Source organism: Lolium rigidum, chromosome 3 (assembly GCF_022539505.1).
Source record: "Lolium rigidum isolate FL_2022 chromosome 3, APGP_CSIRO_Lrig_0.1, whole genome shotgun sequence".
Taxonomy (NCBI): domain Eukaryota; kingdom Viridiplantae; phylum Streptophyta; class Magnoliopsida; order Poales; family Poaceae; genus Lolium; species Lolium rigidum.
The window spans coordinates 102,703,689-102,717,789 of record NC_061510.1 but is presented as its reverse complement, the minus strand read 5'-3'; the positions used below and the strand labels follow the sequence as shown (position 1 = coordinate 102,717,789).

The 14,101-nt window shown below is 49.6% G+C and overlaps 1 protein-coding gene across 2 annotated transcripts; it reads left to right on the top strand.

The window, feature by feature from the left end:
• The first annotated feature begins 717 nt into the window (after positions 1–717).
• LOC124702073 (tropinone reductase homolog At5g06060-like) lies at positions 718–3,023 on the top strand. 2 transcript variants are annotated; one of them, XM_047234172.1, is made up of 5 exons: positions 718–844; positions 930–1,137; positions 1,956–2,172; positions 2,358–2,464; positions 2,721–3,023. In XM_047234172.1, the coding sequence occupies exons 1-5, from the start codon at positions 753–755 to the stop codon at positions 2,907–2,909; spliced, it is 813 nt and encodes a 270-aa protein (XP_047090128.1). In that variant the 5' UTR covers positions 718–752; the 3' UTR covers positions 2,910–3,023. The 2 variants fall into 2 exon arrangements, with proteins under 2 accessions (XP_047090128.1, XP_047090129.1); XM_047234173.1 differs by having other exon boundaries at positions 2,358–2,436; positions 2,721–2,889.
• Positions 3,024–14,101: the final 11,078 nt, after the last annotated feature.

The window sequence follows — 14,101 nt, the reverse complement described above, 5'->3', positions numbered from 1 at the left end:
GCATGGGATACCCTAGCGATACGCTTAGGATATCAAATAGGGGATGATAACATGTCTAAGCGTGACAGATTCTACTCTTCGACAACCTTGAAATGAAGTTATAGCGGTTGAGGAATAATAGGATCAACTTTTCGGTGCATTCCATGTTTCTATCACCTTATGTAGAATAATAATGTCTGTTTTTATTTGTGAACTATTATTACTCCTATGAAAATAATTATTTTTTATATACTTCCTCCGTCCTATGAAGGTTGTCCTAAATTTATTAAAATTTAAATGTATCTAGATGCTATTTGGTCTCTACATATATTTAAATTTTAAATTTTAACAAATCGCATATAACTTTCGTGGGATGGCCGGAGTATATACCAACGTATTTCCGTATCTGTGTTTTGAAAAATAGATGTATCATGATATTCATGCATCGCGTATCGGATACGTATATGTTTCCGTGCTTCCATAGAACAAGGATGACTCTGGCGGGAGATATCTCTCGGAGGTCCAAACATGGGACGCTCGGTTTTCGTACAAGTTACTCAGTAAACAAATTCCGTTGTGTATCATGCTGCAAACGGAACACGTACAGGAAAGCATACGGCACAGGATCTACGCGGACGGCTGAACACATGAAATTCCAAAATTGATGAGCTACTACTCCTACGGTGGGTGGGCATATGTGATCTGATTGCGTACCCCTACATTCGGGGTGGAGTGCAGAGAGGCGCAGCAGGGAAATCAGCGCTAGGAAGGGGATGGCCGCGGCAGAAGCGATTGGCGCCAGTGCAGGGAGATGGTCTCTTCACGGCAAGACGGCCCTCGTCACCGGTGGCACTCGCGGCATCGGGTATTTCTGGGTTCGCTTGAGCTAGTTGCTTACAGTGCCCAGTCTCTATGGAGTCCAAGTGAGGAATTTGTGCGATGATGCGCAGGTATGCGGTGGTGGAGGAGCTGTCGGCGCTGGGGGCGGCCGTGCACACCTGCTCCCGGAAGGAGGCGGAGCTGGCCGAGCGCTTGAAGGAGTGGGAGGCCAAGGGATTCCGCGTCACCGGCTCCGTCTGCGACGTCTCCGTGCGGGAGCAGCGAGAGCGCCTGATCCGCGCCGTCGCCGACCGCTTCGCCGGCAAGCTCAACATCCTCGTAACGCACCCACTTCATCCTCCCTCCTCGATCTATTTACCTGCATGTTCAGTTCACGTGGGTATGTGGCTGTTTAATTTGGGAACATGATCGCTGCTTGTAGACTTGTAGTATTCAGTGAATCGGGGTTCAGAGGATGCAATTGCACATAGTCTGGTCGATTGCTGGTGAACCATCATGTTATTATCGAGTTCATGTGAAAATATTGGTGGAACAGGGCCGTAGATTGATGGTTGTTGATTCACTGCTCTGCTTGTAGTATTTAGCGAATCAGGGTTCAGAGAATGCAATTGCACATAGTCTGATTGGTGCCTTGGTGGTGCATCATCATATGAAAAGAGACAACTGCATATATAGTCTGTGATGTTTGTGACTGATTCGTGAGGTATCAGCATGTTATTGTCGGGCCATAGACTTGACAGTGATTGGTCGTTTTCAGGCAGTACAACCTTGGATCCTTACTACTGCACCAGCATCATTGTTTTTTTTTTAAATAAAATCTGTAATGCTTTTGCTATGAAATATGTCACTGCAGAGCAATCTGATTTTCTTATATATGGATTAAACATGGCTGATAAAGAATATTTTTTTTAAATGGAGGATGAGACCCCCCGCCTTTGCATCGAAAGATGCATACGGCTTCTTTATTAAAGAATAACATAGCATTCCTGATTACTTTTTTTTACAGTTTTCGCTTCACCGTCGTGTTTACTCAGTTATAAATTAAACTATTTGGGAAATGAATGCAGTTTTGTCCACTCCATGGCCTGACTGTCGAAGTATATCTCTCTCTTCTTTTACCCCAATTTGTCATGCAGGTTAACAATGCGGGCACATGTATTGGAAAGCCGACACTTGAATACACGGCTGAGGAATACTCCTTCTTAATGGCCACTAATCTTGAGTCTGCATACAATCTGTGCCAACTTTCACACCCTCTTCTCAAGGCGTCCGGGGCGGGCAGCATTGTCTTCATATCATCAGTCTCTGGAGTGGTAGCGGAAGCTAGTAGCTCCATCTATGGCATGACAAAAGGTAAACTCTGCTCCTAACTGGTTATATTATCACTCTCTGCAGTATATCGCAATATGATGCTGTAGATGAACATGGTGGCGTAGATGAACATGATGATGGCAGGGAGTGTCGATCAATCATCATCTTTCCCTCTTCTGTTTTGGCAAACCGTTTAGCAATCATCATCGCTCTGTAATATGTTATAGGTGCCACGAACCAACTAGCAAAGAACCTAGCATGCGAATGGGCGAAAGATCACATAAGAAGCAACTCTGTTGCTCCATGGTACATCAATACTTCAATGTCAGAAGAAGTAAGCAGACGCACTTTCTCCAGAAATATTTCGTGTTTACTTCTGTTACTCATCTACATCGTCAGAAAGTTGGAATTGATTGTCATATCCGTTGGTCTCAGTTCCTGAACATAGTCAGTGTGCAGGTGCAGCATACTGCAACTTGCATTGTACTAGATAGCAATCTTTGAACCCCCATCGATCTCGTTTTATTTGCACCAAACAAACAAAAACGCAATAAATTTCTTTAAATCAATCTGGTTGCGCTGTTCTGCAGGATATGGCAAATGAGGAGCTCATGGCTCTCGTGGCGCAGCGAACTCCACTGAGACGTGTGGGAGAACCTGAAGAAGTATCATCACTGGTGGCGTTTCTCTGTATGCCCGGTTCGTCCTACATCACCGGCCAGACGATCTGTGTTGATGGTGGCCTAACCGTCAACGGGATGTATCCAACCCACGACTAGGAGTTGTATCGTGCTCTCGTGTTGGATGTGTGAGAAACTGGACCCATTTCGAGATGTTTGGCAGAACAAAATAATAAAAAATAATGGTCCATTCATGTCAGATGGTGGATGGTATGATTTCCTATCTGTTGCCAGATGGTGGATTAACAATGATAAAAATGGAGTGCTTAATACCTTTAGTTCTGCTGTGATTTGGTCTTTGTGGACTTTGCGTAACGAATTATGTTTCTAGGGAAAAACATGGTCTAGGCTGGATGCGGTATGGTTGGATAATCATAAATGTCAGAAGGTGGAGGCTTCTTTGCAAGGATGCTCACACTTCTCTTCTGGATAGAAACCTGCTGCTCCCGGAGAAGACAAGAAGAGAGCTGTTGTGTATCGCTTGGAGATGACTTTGTTGGACCGGACTGTGTTTTGTGCTATTGGATGCTTATTCTCTGCCCCATGTCGTAGTCTAGTTCCTTTTTGTTTTCATGTCTAGATTGTTGGGTTTGGTTTTGATGTAATGTCGGCACTGTAACCTTGAAAACCTTGGTCGCTTTAATGGAACCAGGGGCGGTAAACCCCTTTTTTCTATATAAAAAGGGTCCATTCATGTTTTTGACTAAAGCATTATTTACAAACAAGGAGAGAAAGAATCTACCACCGAGGGGTCTCGGAGAATATAGGGTAGTATTTGGTTATCATTCTTTTTCGGCTCCACTGGCCCAAAATTCGCTCTATTGGTAGCCTCAGCCATCTCTAAATTTCGGTGTGCATGCTTCTTAAAGTATCTTTTGTCTTGAACATGGGCGAAGACACGAATTAGCTGTTTCTGCGCGAGCCAAGATGTGCACATATAGAAAGGGGAAAAGCGACGCCAAGCTCATGTAAAGTTAGATTTGTTTTGGTGCTCGTCCTCGAAAAGTCGATTGGAGAAATTTTATCACCTCCCACCAGTTCACATTGCCCATATATCACCGCTTTCCTTACTGCTGGTGTTGGATATGGTGCCCTAGAGATAAATAATAAAGAGAATTTATTATTATATATAAATAGTTCATACTAAATGTTATGCCATGCTATAACTATATCAATTGAAAACATTGGTACAAGTGTGGTATGTAAACCAACCAGGGTTCCTAGTGTGTATATGTACGAACTACCTCATTATGGTCAATCGATGATCGAGGTTTCCCGTTCATGGACATATACATCATTTGACAATGAGATCATATCATTGGGTGAATGATATGATGGGAATTCCTAATATAATATTGCAACACGATCAAACCACGAGTTCATCAGTGCGATAGTTATGAAAGTGTAGTAATCTAATCCTTTGACCGTGAGATCATATATAATCACTATCACGGGAGGATGCTTTGACTACATCAACCATGACACCGTAACAAGGTGATCATAAAGGTGCGTGTTGGGTATTATGAAGGGATATGTTAAGGTGTATGTATCAAGAGCGGGGTTTATTCATCCGCGTGATGGAAGATACTCTGGGCCCACTCGGTGAGATTACATCCAAAAGTTTGCAACCACAACTAGGCCATAAGGATGAAATCACATGCGAGATCGAATTAGGTATGGTGATACCGATGATCACATATCGGACCAGTCTGGTTTCAAAGTAACAAAGGGAATATGACTCAACGTTTGCGGTCCAATGACTTGTATATTCGTAGAATACACGGGGATCATTATGGTTCTCCAGAACCCCATAGTGATGTTTGATCTGAGAGGCGTCTCGATCATGTCTATGTTGTTTCTCGAACCGTAGGAAAACACACTTAAGGGTTCAACAAAACTTAAGATGGTTTTGGATTCATTGGAAACACCGGAGAATAGAGAAGAGAGAACCAGAAAGGGTTCCGGGAGAACTCGAAGGATGTTTGGAGTGGTTTGAGAGATGTCTCGGATCATCGGGAATTAAATAATATGTATTATGTGTTAATCAATGTCGTCGTGGTGAACAGACAGATGCCATGGGATGGCTTAAGTTGGGGCCGAATGGACGCAAGAGGATTCGGGGGAGGGTTTGTGATTAGACGGGATGAACTTCCGGATGGTTTCCTCAAGAACTTAGCCAAGGCTAGAGGTTGAAGAAGAAAGACATAAGGAAGAACTCGCTCTAGATCATCATCTTTATTGATCTTAACAAGTTACAAGTTTCTCAGTACAAGCTCTTCTGTGTTCATGCGCGTGTCCTACGAAGGGCTGCCCCCTCTCCTTATATAGGGGAGAGGTGGCTTACAGGGCAAGAAACCCTAATGGCATCTTTGACTAGACAAACTACTTTACAAAGCTACTTTAATCATAGAAGACACCGGAGTGCTCTTTAATCAGAGACGCTGACGTCCTCCGGCTTCTTTGACCGTCATCCTTCTCTTTATCGTCAGCCCTTCGTCTAAAGTTACTTTGCTTAGCTCATCCTTGTCTTCTAGCTCTGGAGAGAATCTTTGACCAGTCCTGCCGACCTGCTCGTTCTTCCGGTAACCCGGTATCTTCTTACCCGGTTTCGGCATACCCCTCTTGGGGATACCGGCTTAGCTCCACTTAGCTAAGCTCTTATCTTTAAGTTCCGGTACGAACATTAAACCGGTATCTCGATGGCTCAAACCATCCGGTTTGGCATGCCTTTGGCATACCGGGGGTCATCCCCCCAACATTAGTCCCCGAAGCTGGTATAGTCTGGCGGATCCTATCCCACAGACCATGCCAGGTTCTTTCTTTTTAGGATACCGGTTTAATCTATCCGGCCTTAGGCTTGGATCCGGCATCTTTGCCCAGATCCTCACTATCTCTTCTTCTTAAGGTGTTATCCGATGTCTTATCCTCCGGCATCTATGGTCATTAAATACTTCCTCGGCGGTGTCGAGAATATTTTGGGCCCCGTGCTCGTCGCTGACATGCGCACCGTGGACTGTCGTGGCGAGTGTCGGCTGTCACTTCGCTTCGACTCCCGCGCGCCCATTTAATGCATCACCTGCGGATCCCACTAACCGCTCTGGATCCCGTGTGCTCCTCCGTGTGGCCTCCTCTTTTCTCGCGTGTACCTCTTTGCCACGTGGCGGCCCGTGGCGCGAACCGTCGCGGCCCGCGAGGCGAACCGCCGCGGCCCAGCGGTTTTCAGCCCACCTTCTCTCTCCTTTATAAGCACAACTGCCCCTTCTTCTTCCTCTTCTTCGCATTCCCCGACCTTCGCGCACGGTGCTCCTCGCCTCTGCGCCTTCGCCGCTCTTCGTCCGCCGTTGCTCGCTTGAGCTCCGCCGCCCGGCGAACTTACGCCGCGCTTCCGCCGGACTTCGCTGTGTGGGAATCTCTTGCAGCAGCTCCACCGCGCCCGCTGCATTCTCGTTCCTTTGCGAGCTTCTCCGCCTCGCCGTCAACGGTGCTCGTCGGCGACCGCAGGTCCGCTCCACCACCGGCGAACACCTCCCTCAGCGACTGCGCCGCTCAAGGTTGGTACCAATCTTGCTTTGCTCGCTATTTGCTTGCTTTTCAGATCTTGGGTCTACGGTGTTCTTATTTCCTCTTTTCTTTGGTTTTCTTCTTACTCGTAGATCTTCACGCGGGGTCCAAGTGTGGGATTTCTGTTTTTTCGCCTTCCATCCAATGTCTGACGAGGAATCTTCCTCCGCATCTTCTTCTTCCCTTTCTGTTAGACACCGTAATCAATCTCCCGGTGGATCCACCGCTCCAGATCCGATGGAGACCGATTCCGGCAACCAGCAGGGATCCGGTAGCCATCAAGAAATCGGTGGCCACCTAGAATCCGGTAGCTTTAGCCAAGCTTCCGGTAGCCAAGAAGCGAGTAGTTCTGGCGAAGCATCCGGTAGCTCCAGCCAATCATCTGGCGCTGAGCCCTCCCCAATCACTCGCGGAGCCTGGATGGGCTCCCAGTGTTACCGAATTCGAGATCGATTGGTTATACCGGTCCCGACGGATTCCGGAAGGAGTCTCTTGCCGGATTCCGGACGGCGAAATCGAACCGGACCCCGAGCCCGACGAATATGTTGTTTTCCTTGCTCACTTTGAGCGCGGCTTCGGCCTTCCCGCTCCTCTTTCTTCCGTGAGTTTTTAGATTTCTACAAACTCCAACCTCACCATCTCCCTGGCAATGCCATCTTCTACCTTTCTTGCTATGCCACCTTCATGGAGGCCTATGTCGGCATTCGTCCCACTCGTGAGACGTTTGCCCGCTTCTTTGCTCTTCGGATCAATTCCGTTCAGGGCAAGGATATTCCTAAACCCAAGCCCCCCGTTCAATGCGGGTCTTGCATCATCGGCTCCCGTCAAGGGAGCCCCTTTTTTAAGTTCTCCGGTCTCGAGTCATGCCGGCTATGGCAAGGGACCTTTTTCTACGTGAAGAACAGCGGCCGTGCCGATCTTATCGATCTTCCTCCTTTCCAAGCGGGGCCTCCCAGCAGGACCAACTAGAGCTACAACCCGAAGACTGATCATGCTGAAACCAGCCGGGTGGTACGCTTCTTGGCCTCTTTGAAGAAGGAGACCAACATCTGCTCGGATGATATCATCCGTACCTTTATCTCACGCCGGGTGCTTCCTCTGAAGCGCCGTGCGCATAGAATGAGCGAGATGTACGGCCCAGGCGATCCTACCAAGATCACAGGCCGTCCGCTTAGCAAGAAGGACGTCGTTCGCAAGGCTAAGCAGATTTGCCAAACTGCTATGCCGTTTGACTGGGAATGGGGCCTCCTCCCCCTCAGCACTAATAACCCTCCGACCCAAGAAGTAAGGGATTATGCGATTGGGGTTGTTCTTGGCCGGTAGCTTTTTGCTCTTGCTAATCTTCTTTTTCTTATGTTTCGGTGCCAAGGACCGCTTCCCCTCATTGAAGCGAGAGCGGCGAGGACCTTGCCGTAAACGCGCCCTTGACTCCTTCGACCCGCATCCCTACATTTTTTGGAAGGATCTCGAAGATGGGCAAGACTCCGCTGCGCACCTTGGCCGGTCTCCGCCAAAGCCAACTGGGTCCTCAGATGACCTGACCATGCTTGAGGTATTTTCCTTTCCGGTTTCTTTTACTTTTCCATTATTGCTTTTCTGCGAATTGCTTCTTAGCCAAACTCAATTCATAGATCCATGAGCGCGTGCCGCCCCTGCGCGCCGAGGCGGGCTCTGAGTTTGTGGACAAGCTCATGGCCCAGGGCCAAAAGAACAAGCAGCCGGCATCTGATGCCGGTGCCAGCCAGGCCCCTCCCTCCAAGCGCTTCCGGACCGAGCCCGTGGGGGAGAAGCAAGTGGGCATGCGTCGCTACGGGCGCAAGGCGATGCCAACTTCTTCCGGGTAAGTTTTTCATTTTCCGGCTTGCCTCTTTTTGCCAAGTTCTTTTCCGGTTGCTCTTTTCCAACTGTCTTTCTTTCTTTTTCTCAGCCCTGCGCTCAAGCTTGGCCCAAGGCCATCGGGCTCCGAAGATTCCGCAAGGACTTCAACCCCTCCTCCTCGCTCAAGCCCGGCACCACCCGGTGCCGCAACACTTCCGCCTCCCTTTCGGGGGCACAACAAATTCGGGGCGTGCGGCCCCTTCATCATCAGATCACCGCACGGAGGAGGATCTTTCCTTCCCTCCAGAGACCCAGGATACCGGCGCCAGCAACATCGGCGCCGGAGAAGAAAAAGCTGTCGGGCGGGCGGAGCCTTCGGCTCCTCCCGTCCTTGAAAAGACGACAACTTCCGCGCCGGACTCTTCCGCGCCGGAAGGTTCCAAACCGGGTGACGCGCCCAGCGCTCCCCAGTCTCCACGAACCATCCTCATGCCGCCGCCAGGTGCTCCTCGCACCAAACCTCTCGGTGCCGCTCCTACCGCGCCGCCGCCCAAGACCTCCAAGCTTATCAAGGGGAAGGCGACGGCCTCCAGCGCCCCTTCTGGCGGTCAGCAGCCTCTGGTGCTGCACGTCTCCAAGGCTGCCAGGGATACCGCCACGAAGGCCACCGGTCTTCTTGGCCGTATAACTGAGTTTCAACGCCAAGGCCGGGACCTGGGGCACCTCCTGCCTTACGCCCAGAAGTGGAACGCCGCGGACATGACTCCGGCGACCCGCGGCTTGGGCAAGGACAGGCTGCCGGCACCTGATCCGGCTTGGGGACCGGTCGTCCGAGGAGCACTTCATGCGGCTTCCGCAGCCGCCGTGAAAGAGCTCGACAGCCGCGTGGTATGATGCCACGAACAACTTGATGGTACGTTTTTCTAACTTTTCTCAATTGCTACCGGTTTCCTTGCTTCCGGATTTGTTCTATCTTTTCTTTAGTTTTGTGCCGGTTTCTCTCTTGTCTATCTTCCCAGTCCCCGAGTTTTGTGGTGAGAGCGCAGCTTTTAGCGCAAAACTTAACTTAAAATCTTAGCGAAAAACCGGCATTGCCAGTCCCCGAGTTTCGATTTAAGAACTTTGTTCTTAGCGTAAAACTTACCTTAGAAACGCGCAAAACCGGCATTGCCAGTCCCCGAGTTTCGGGTTAAGAACTTTGTTCTTGGCGCAAAACTTAGCTTAAAAATTTAGCGCAAAACCGGCATCGCCGGCTCCTCGAGTTTCGGGTTAAGAACTTTGTTCTTAGCGCAAAACTTATCTTAGAAACGCGCAAAACCGGCATTGCCAGTCCCCGAGTTTCGGGTTAAGAACTTTGTTCTTGGCGCAAAACTTAGCTTAAAAATTTAGCGCAAAACCGGCACTGCCAGTCCCCGAGTTTCGGGTTAAGAACTTTGTTCTTAGCGCAAAACTTATCTTAGAAACGCGCAAAACCGGCACTGCCGGTCCCCGAGTTTCGGGTTAAGAACTTTGTTCTTGGCGCAAAACTTAGCTTAAAAATTTAGCGCAAAACCGGCACTGCCAGTCCCCGAGTTTCGGGTTAAGAACTTTGTTCTTAGCGCAAAACTTATCTTAGAAACGCGCAAAACCGGCACTGCCAGTCCCCGAGTTTCGGGTTAAGAACCTTGTTCTTAGCGCAAAACTTAACTTAAAAACTTAGCGCAAAACCGGCATTGCCAGTCCCCGAGTTTCGGGTTAAGAACTTTGTTCTTAGCGCAAAACTTATCTTAGAAACGCGCAAAACCGGCACCGCCAGTCCCCGAGTTTCGGGTTAAGAACCTTGTTCTTAGCGCAAAACTTAACTCGTTTCTTCTTTCTGAACAGCTCACGGCTGACGCTCGGAAGGCCCTCTTCGAGGAGCTCTTATGGGAGCATCGGGAGCTTGCTGAGGCACACGACAAGTGCCAAGGTAAATTTTTGTTCTGCCGGCATATTTCATACCGGAAACCTTTTTTTTCCTAACATTCGCAATTTCTCGCTAACAGTGATCCCGGAAGCTTCCATTAACGCTCTCAAGGAGCAGCTCGCCACCGCCCAACGTATAACTTTTCTCCTTTCCCCTGTTACCTCAGTTTCCTTTTCATATTTATTAGCATGATCTTGTTAATATTTCCTTTTCCGCGTTGCAGAGGAGAAGGAGCAGCTCATCCGGCAGCATCGGGAGGAGCCGAGCGCCCGAAGACCAGCCTACCGAGAGCTCAAGTCCCAGCTCATTCGAGCCGGGGCTCGACTCATTCCAAGGCCCTCGAAGCCGCTGAGGCCGATGCAGCGGCCAAGATGGAGGAGGCTCCGGAGGACGCCGGTAATTCCAACGTGGTGCCGCGGGCCGAGCCGGGAGGAGCCGGCCAAGGCCCGAAGGGTGCCGAGGAGAAAGCTGCGCGGCCTGGAGGAGGAGCACAAGGAATGCAACCAGCCTGATCCCGCAAACCGATGCACTTGCCTACCGTGAGTCCTATTCCTTTACATATTTTGACCAGCCGCATACGAGCCTTTTTCCTCCGGCCATATTTTCTTTTCTTTATCTTTCCTTCCGGTCTCTTTTCCTTCCGGATTCTTTTCCTTCCGGTCTCTTTTTATGCCGGATTCTTTTCCTTAGCCTTTTTCTTTCTTTGCACAGGCCTCTTTCCGGATTCACAGAAATACGCTGTCAAGAAGGTTGACGCGCGCCGCAAGGACCAAGGCCGAGCGGATCTTACCGTGGCATGGACGCCCAACGACCATCTGGTCGCGCTCAACGCGCGGGTGTCTCACATGCGCGCCATAGATCGCAATCTTTCTGACATTCCTGATGTAGCTACCCAGCTCTTCGGGACCCCGTGGCCTGGCGAAGAGGTGCCGGATACTTTCTCCCTTATCGCCGACCGTCTCAAGGGCGCCGGCAAGAGGATCCGCGAGTGGCAAGTGCTCGCTGCCCGCGCGCAGGAGCAGCATTCTCGCCCTCCGCGTCGCTTGTTCCCCGGTACCGCGAGCTTGACCTGGGTGCCCTCACCGGAGTGCGCGAAGGCGCGGAAACCGATTTGGACCCGATTCTCACCGCTAAGCGGCAGGATCGTGCGTACCATATCGCGGAGTACGCCGACATGCGCACCTTCATCCCTCCCCTCCCGACGTTCAAGATTATCTTGATGAGGAAGAGGATGAAGCCGAGGAGGAGCCTCTTGGACGATGCCGGTACCGGCGACGCTCCTCCGAAGCCCCCGCTGCTCGATTACCCGTCTTACAATTTACCTTGCCGTGCTGTTTGGCCCTCGCGTGGCTTAGAACAATGTTCGTTAAATTCTCGCTCCGGTATGCCGGGGCTTATGATGTAAAACTTAAGTCTGCTTGTGGTTGCCGTACAACATTTTATGCCGGTATGTTATACCGGTGCTAATTATCTTATGTTTGCTTTAGCACATTTGCTCATGGTTTTGCTTTTATCCTGTACTGCAAAGATTTCTAGATCGTTTCCGCATCCAATTTGATGCACACTTGGTTCTTTTGCCTTGGCTCGCCTCGCCTTCTCTGGGCGTTCTTTGGCGTATGAGCACAAGGTTCTTTCACCAAAACAAGCATCTTCTTGAACTTAGAAATAACTCGAAATTTTTGCAAAAAACCGGCATAACCGGGGTTAGTTAAACTTTTCCGGATTGTTCTTTCCTGCTCTCCTTTTCCACAGTTCATGTGCTTATCCCCTACCGGTTTATCTTGCTTGCCATGAAGCCGGTTTGCGGACAGCAGCAGAGTCGAAGACTCCGGTAAGGTTTAGCACACTACTAAACCGGAAAGAAAAACATTCAATAAGCAACCGGTAAACTGAAAAACTAGACAAGTTACATGCAACTTAGTGGGGTAGTCCCCGAGATTCATTCGAGGTTCCGACATCTTTTATTCATAGCAGATAAGGTACAAAAAAGGAACTTCTTACTCCACAACTTCAAGAGTAGAAGGGACGCAACAAGGCTACATTCCATGGACGCTTGGTCTCCTCTCCGGACCTGTCCGCCTTTCCTTTCTTCCATTCCTGTGCATCAATCAGGTAGTATGCATCATTGTGAAGCACCTTGCTTACAATGAAGGGACCTTCCCATGGTGGCAAGAGCTTATGCCGGCCTTCGCTGCGCCGCACTAGGCGAAGCACAAGATCTCCTTCCCGGAAAACTCTTGGATTAACTTTCCGGTCATGATAGCGTCCGAGGTTTTGTCGGTAAATGGCTGTTCTTGCAAAAGCCAGCCTCTCTTGCTTCTTCTAGCAAGTCCACATCATTTTCTCCGGCCTCTTTGACCTCTTGCTCAAGTATAGAGCCGTACTCTTGGTGAATCATGGATGATGTCGCTGGTATGACCGCTTCGCTCCATAAACCATGAAGAACGGAGTGTATCCGGTAGACCGGTTTGGAGTTGTTCTTATACTCCACAGCACTGATGGTATCTCGTCAAGCCAACATCCCGGTGATTTTTCCACTGCGTCAATGAGTCTGGGTTTGATACCGGAGAGTACCAAAGCATTCATTCTTTCCACTTGGCCGTTGCCTTGTGGGTGTGCCACTGAGCACAGATCCAACCGGATGTTCTTATCCTCGCAAAACCTTTTGAACTCACCTTGAGCAAAGTTGGTTCCGTTGTCAGTAATAATGCTGTGCGGGTATCCATACCGCAAAATGACATCTTTTAAGAACTTCACTGCTGTGTGCCCATCACATTTTGCGACAGTGTTTCACTTCTACCCACTTGGTGAATTTATCCACCATAACCAAGATGTGGGTCATGTCGCTTCTTGCAGTCTTGAATGGGCCAACCATGTCAAGGCACCAAACGGCGAACGGCCATGTTAATGGTATTGTCTTTAAACCGGACGCCGGGGTATGATTTTGCTTGGCGTACCTCCGGCACCCGTTGCATTTTCTTACCAAATCCTCGCCGTTCTCCAAAGCAATGGGCCGATAAAACCCATGCCGGAATACTTTTGCTACCAGCGCCCTTGATGAGGCATGATGCCCACATTCTCCTTGGTGAATTTCCTCAAGCATTTCTTTTCCCTCTTCCGGTTCCACACATCTTTGAAGGACACCGGTAACGCTTCTCTTGTACACTTCACCATTGATGAACGTATATGCCTTGGACCTTCTTTGGATTCTCCTTGATTCATTTTCGTCAGCCGGCAAGGTGCCGTTGATCAGGAATTCCTTAATAGGTTTAACCCAGGATGGAGTCTCCCGAACCAGGAATACCGGTACGTCTATGTCCATTGTTTCTTCCGGTACCGGCGCGGCAGCGGTCGATCTTACCGGAACAGTCCCCGAGCTTACCGGAACAGTCCCCGGGTTTCCTTCATCGATATCCATTGGAACAATGTGTGACTCCGGTACAAAAATTGATTCCGACTCCGGACTTGGCTTGATCGAAGATACCCTCAGGTGTGCCAAGGCTATTCCGGGAGGAATTTCTTGTCGGGATGAGCCTAGCTTAGACAAAGCATCCGCAGCTTCGTTTTCTGCACGCGGTACATGGTGGAATTCACAGCCTTCGAAGAAGCCGGCAATCTTTTGCACGTGAAACCGGTACGAGGCCATGTTGGCATCTTTTGCGTCCCAGTCCCCGTAACACCGCCGCACCACAAGGTCCGAATCTCCATAGCAAATGATCCGGTGCGCACCGATTTCTTTTGCGACCTTAAGCCCATGGATCAAGGCCTCATATTCAGCCGACATTGTTTGATGCCCCGAAATGCACTTGTAAAACATATCGGAGATGATCTCCCTTTGGTGAGGTTAGCACCACACCGGCACCTAGACCCTCTTTGAGCTTGGATCCATCAAAGTGCATCTTCCAAGTATTCCAGCTCTCCGATCCCGGGGCTTGTATTGCATTTCCGCCCAATCGACCAAAAAATC

Excerpts from the sequence above, each read along its gene's own strand:
- LOC124702073 (XM_047234172.1), top strand. The coding sequence starts at position 753 with ATGGCCGCGGCAGAAGCGATTGGCGCCAGTGCAGGGAGATGGTCTCTT. Across the intron at positions 845-929 it reads GGTGGCACTCGCGGCATCGG|GTATGCGGTGGTGGAGGAGC; the intron begins GTATTTCTGGGT and ends GATGATGCGCAG. Across the intron at positions 1,138-1,955 it reads CCGGCAAGCTCAACATCCTC|GTTAACAATGCGGGCACATG; the intron begins GTAACGCACCCA and ends TTTGTCATGCAG.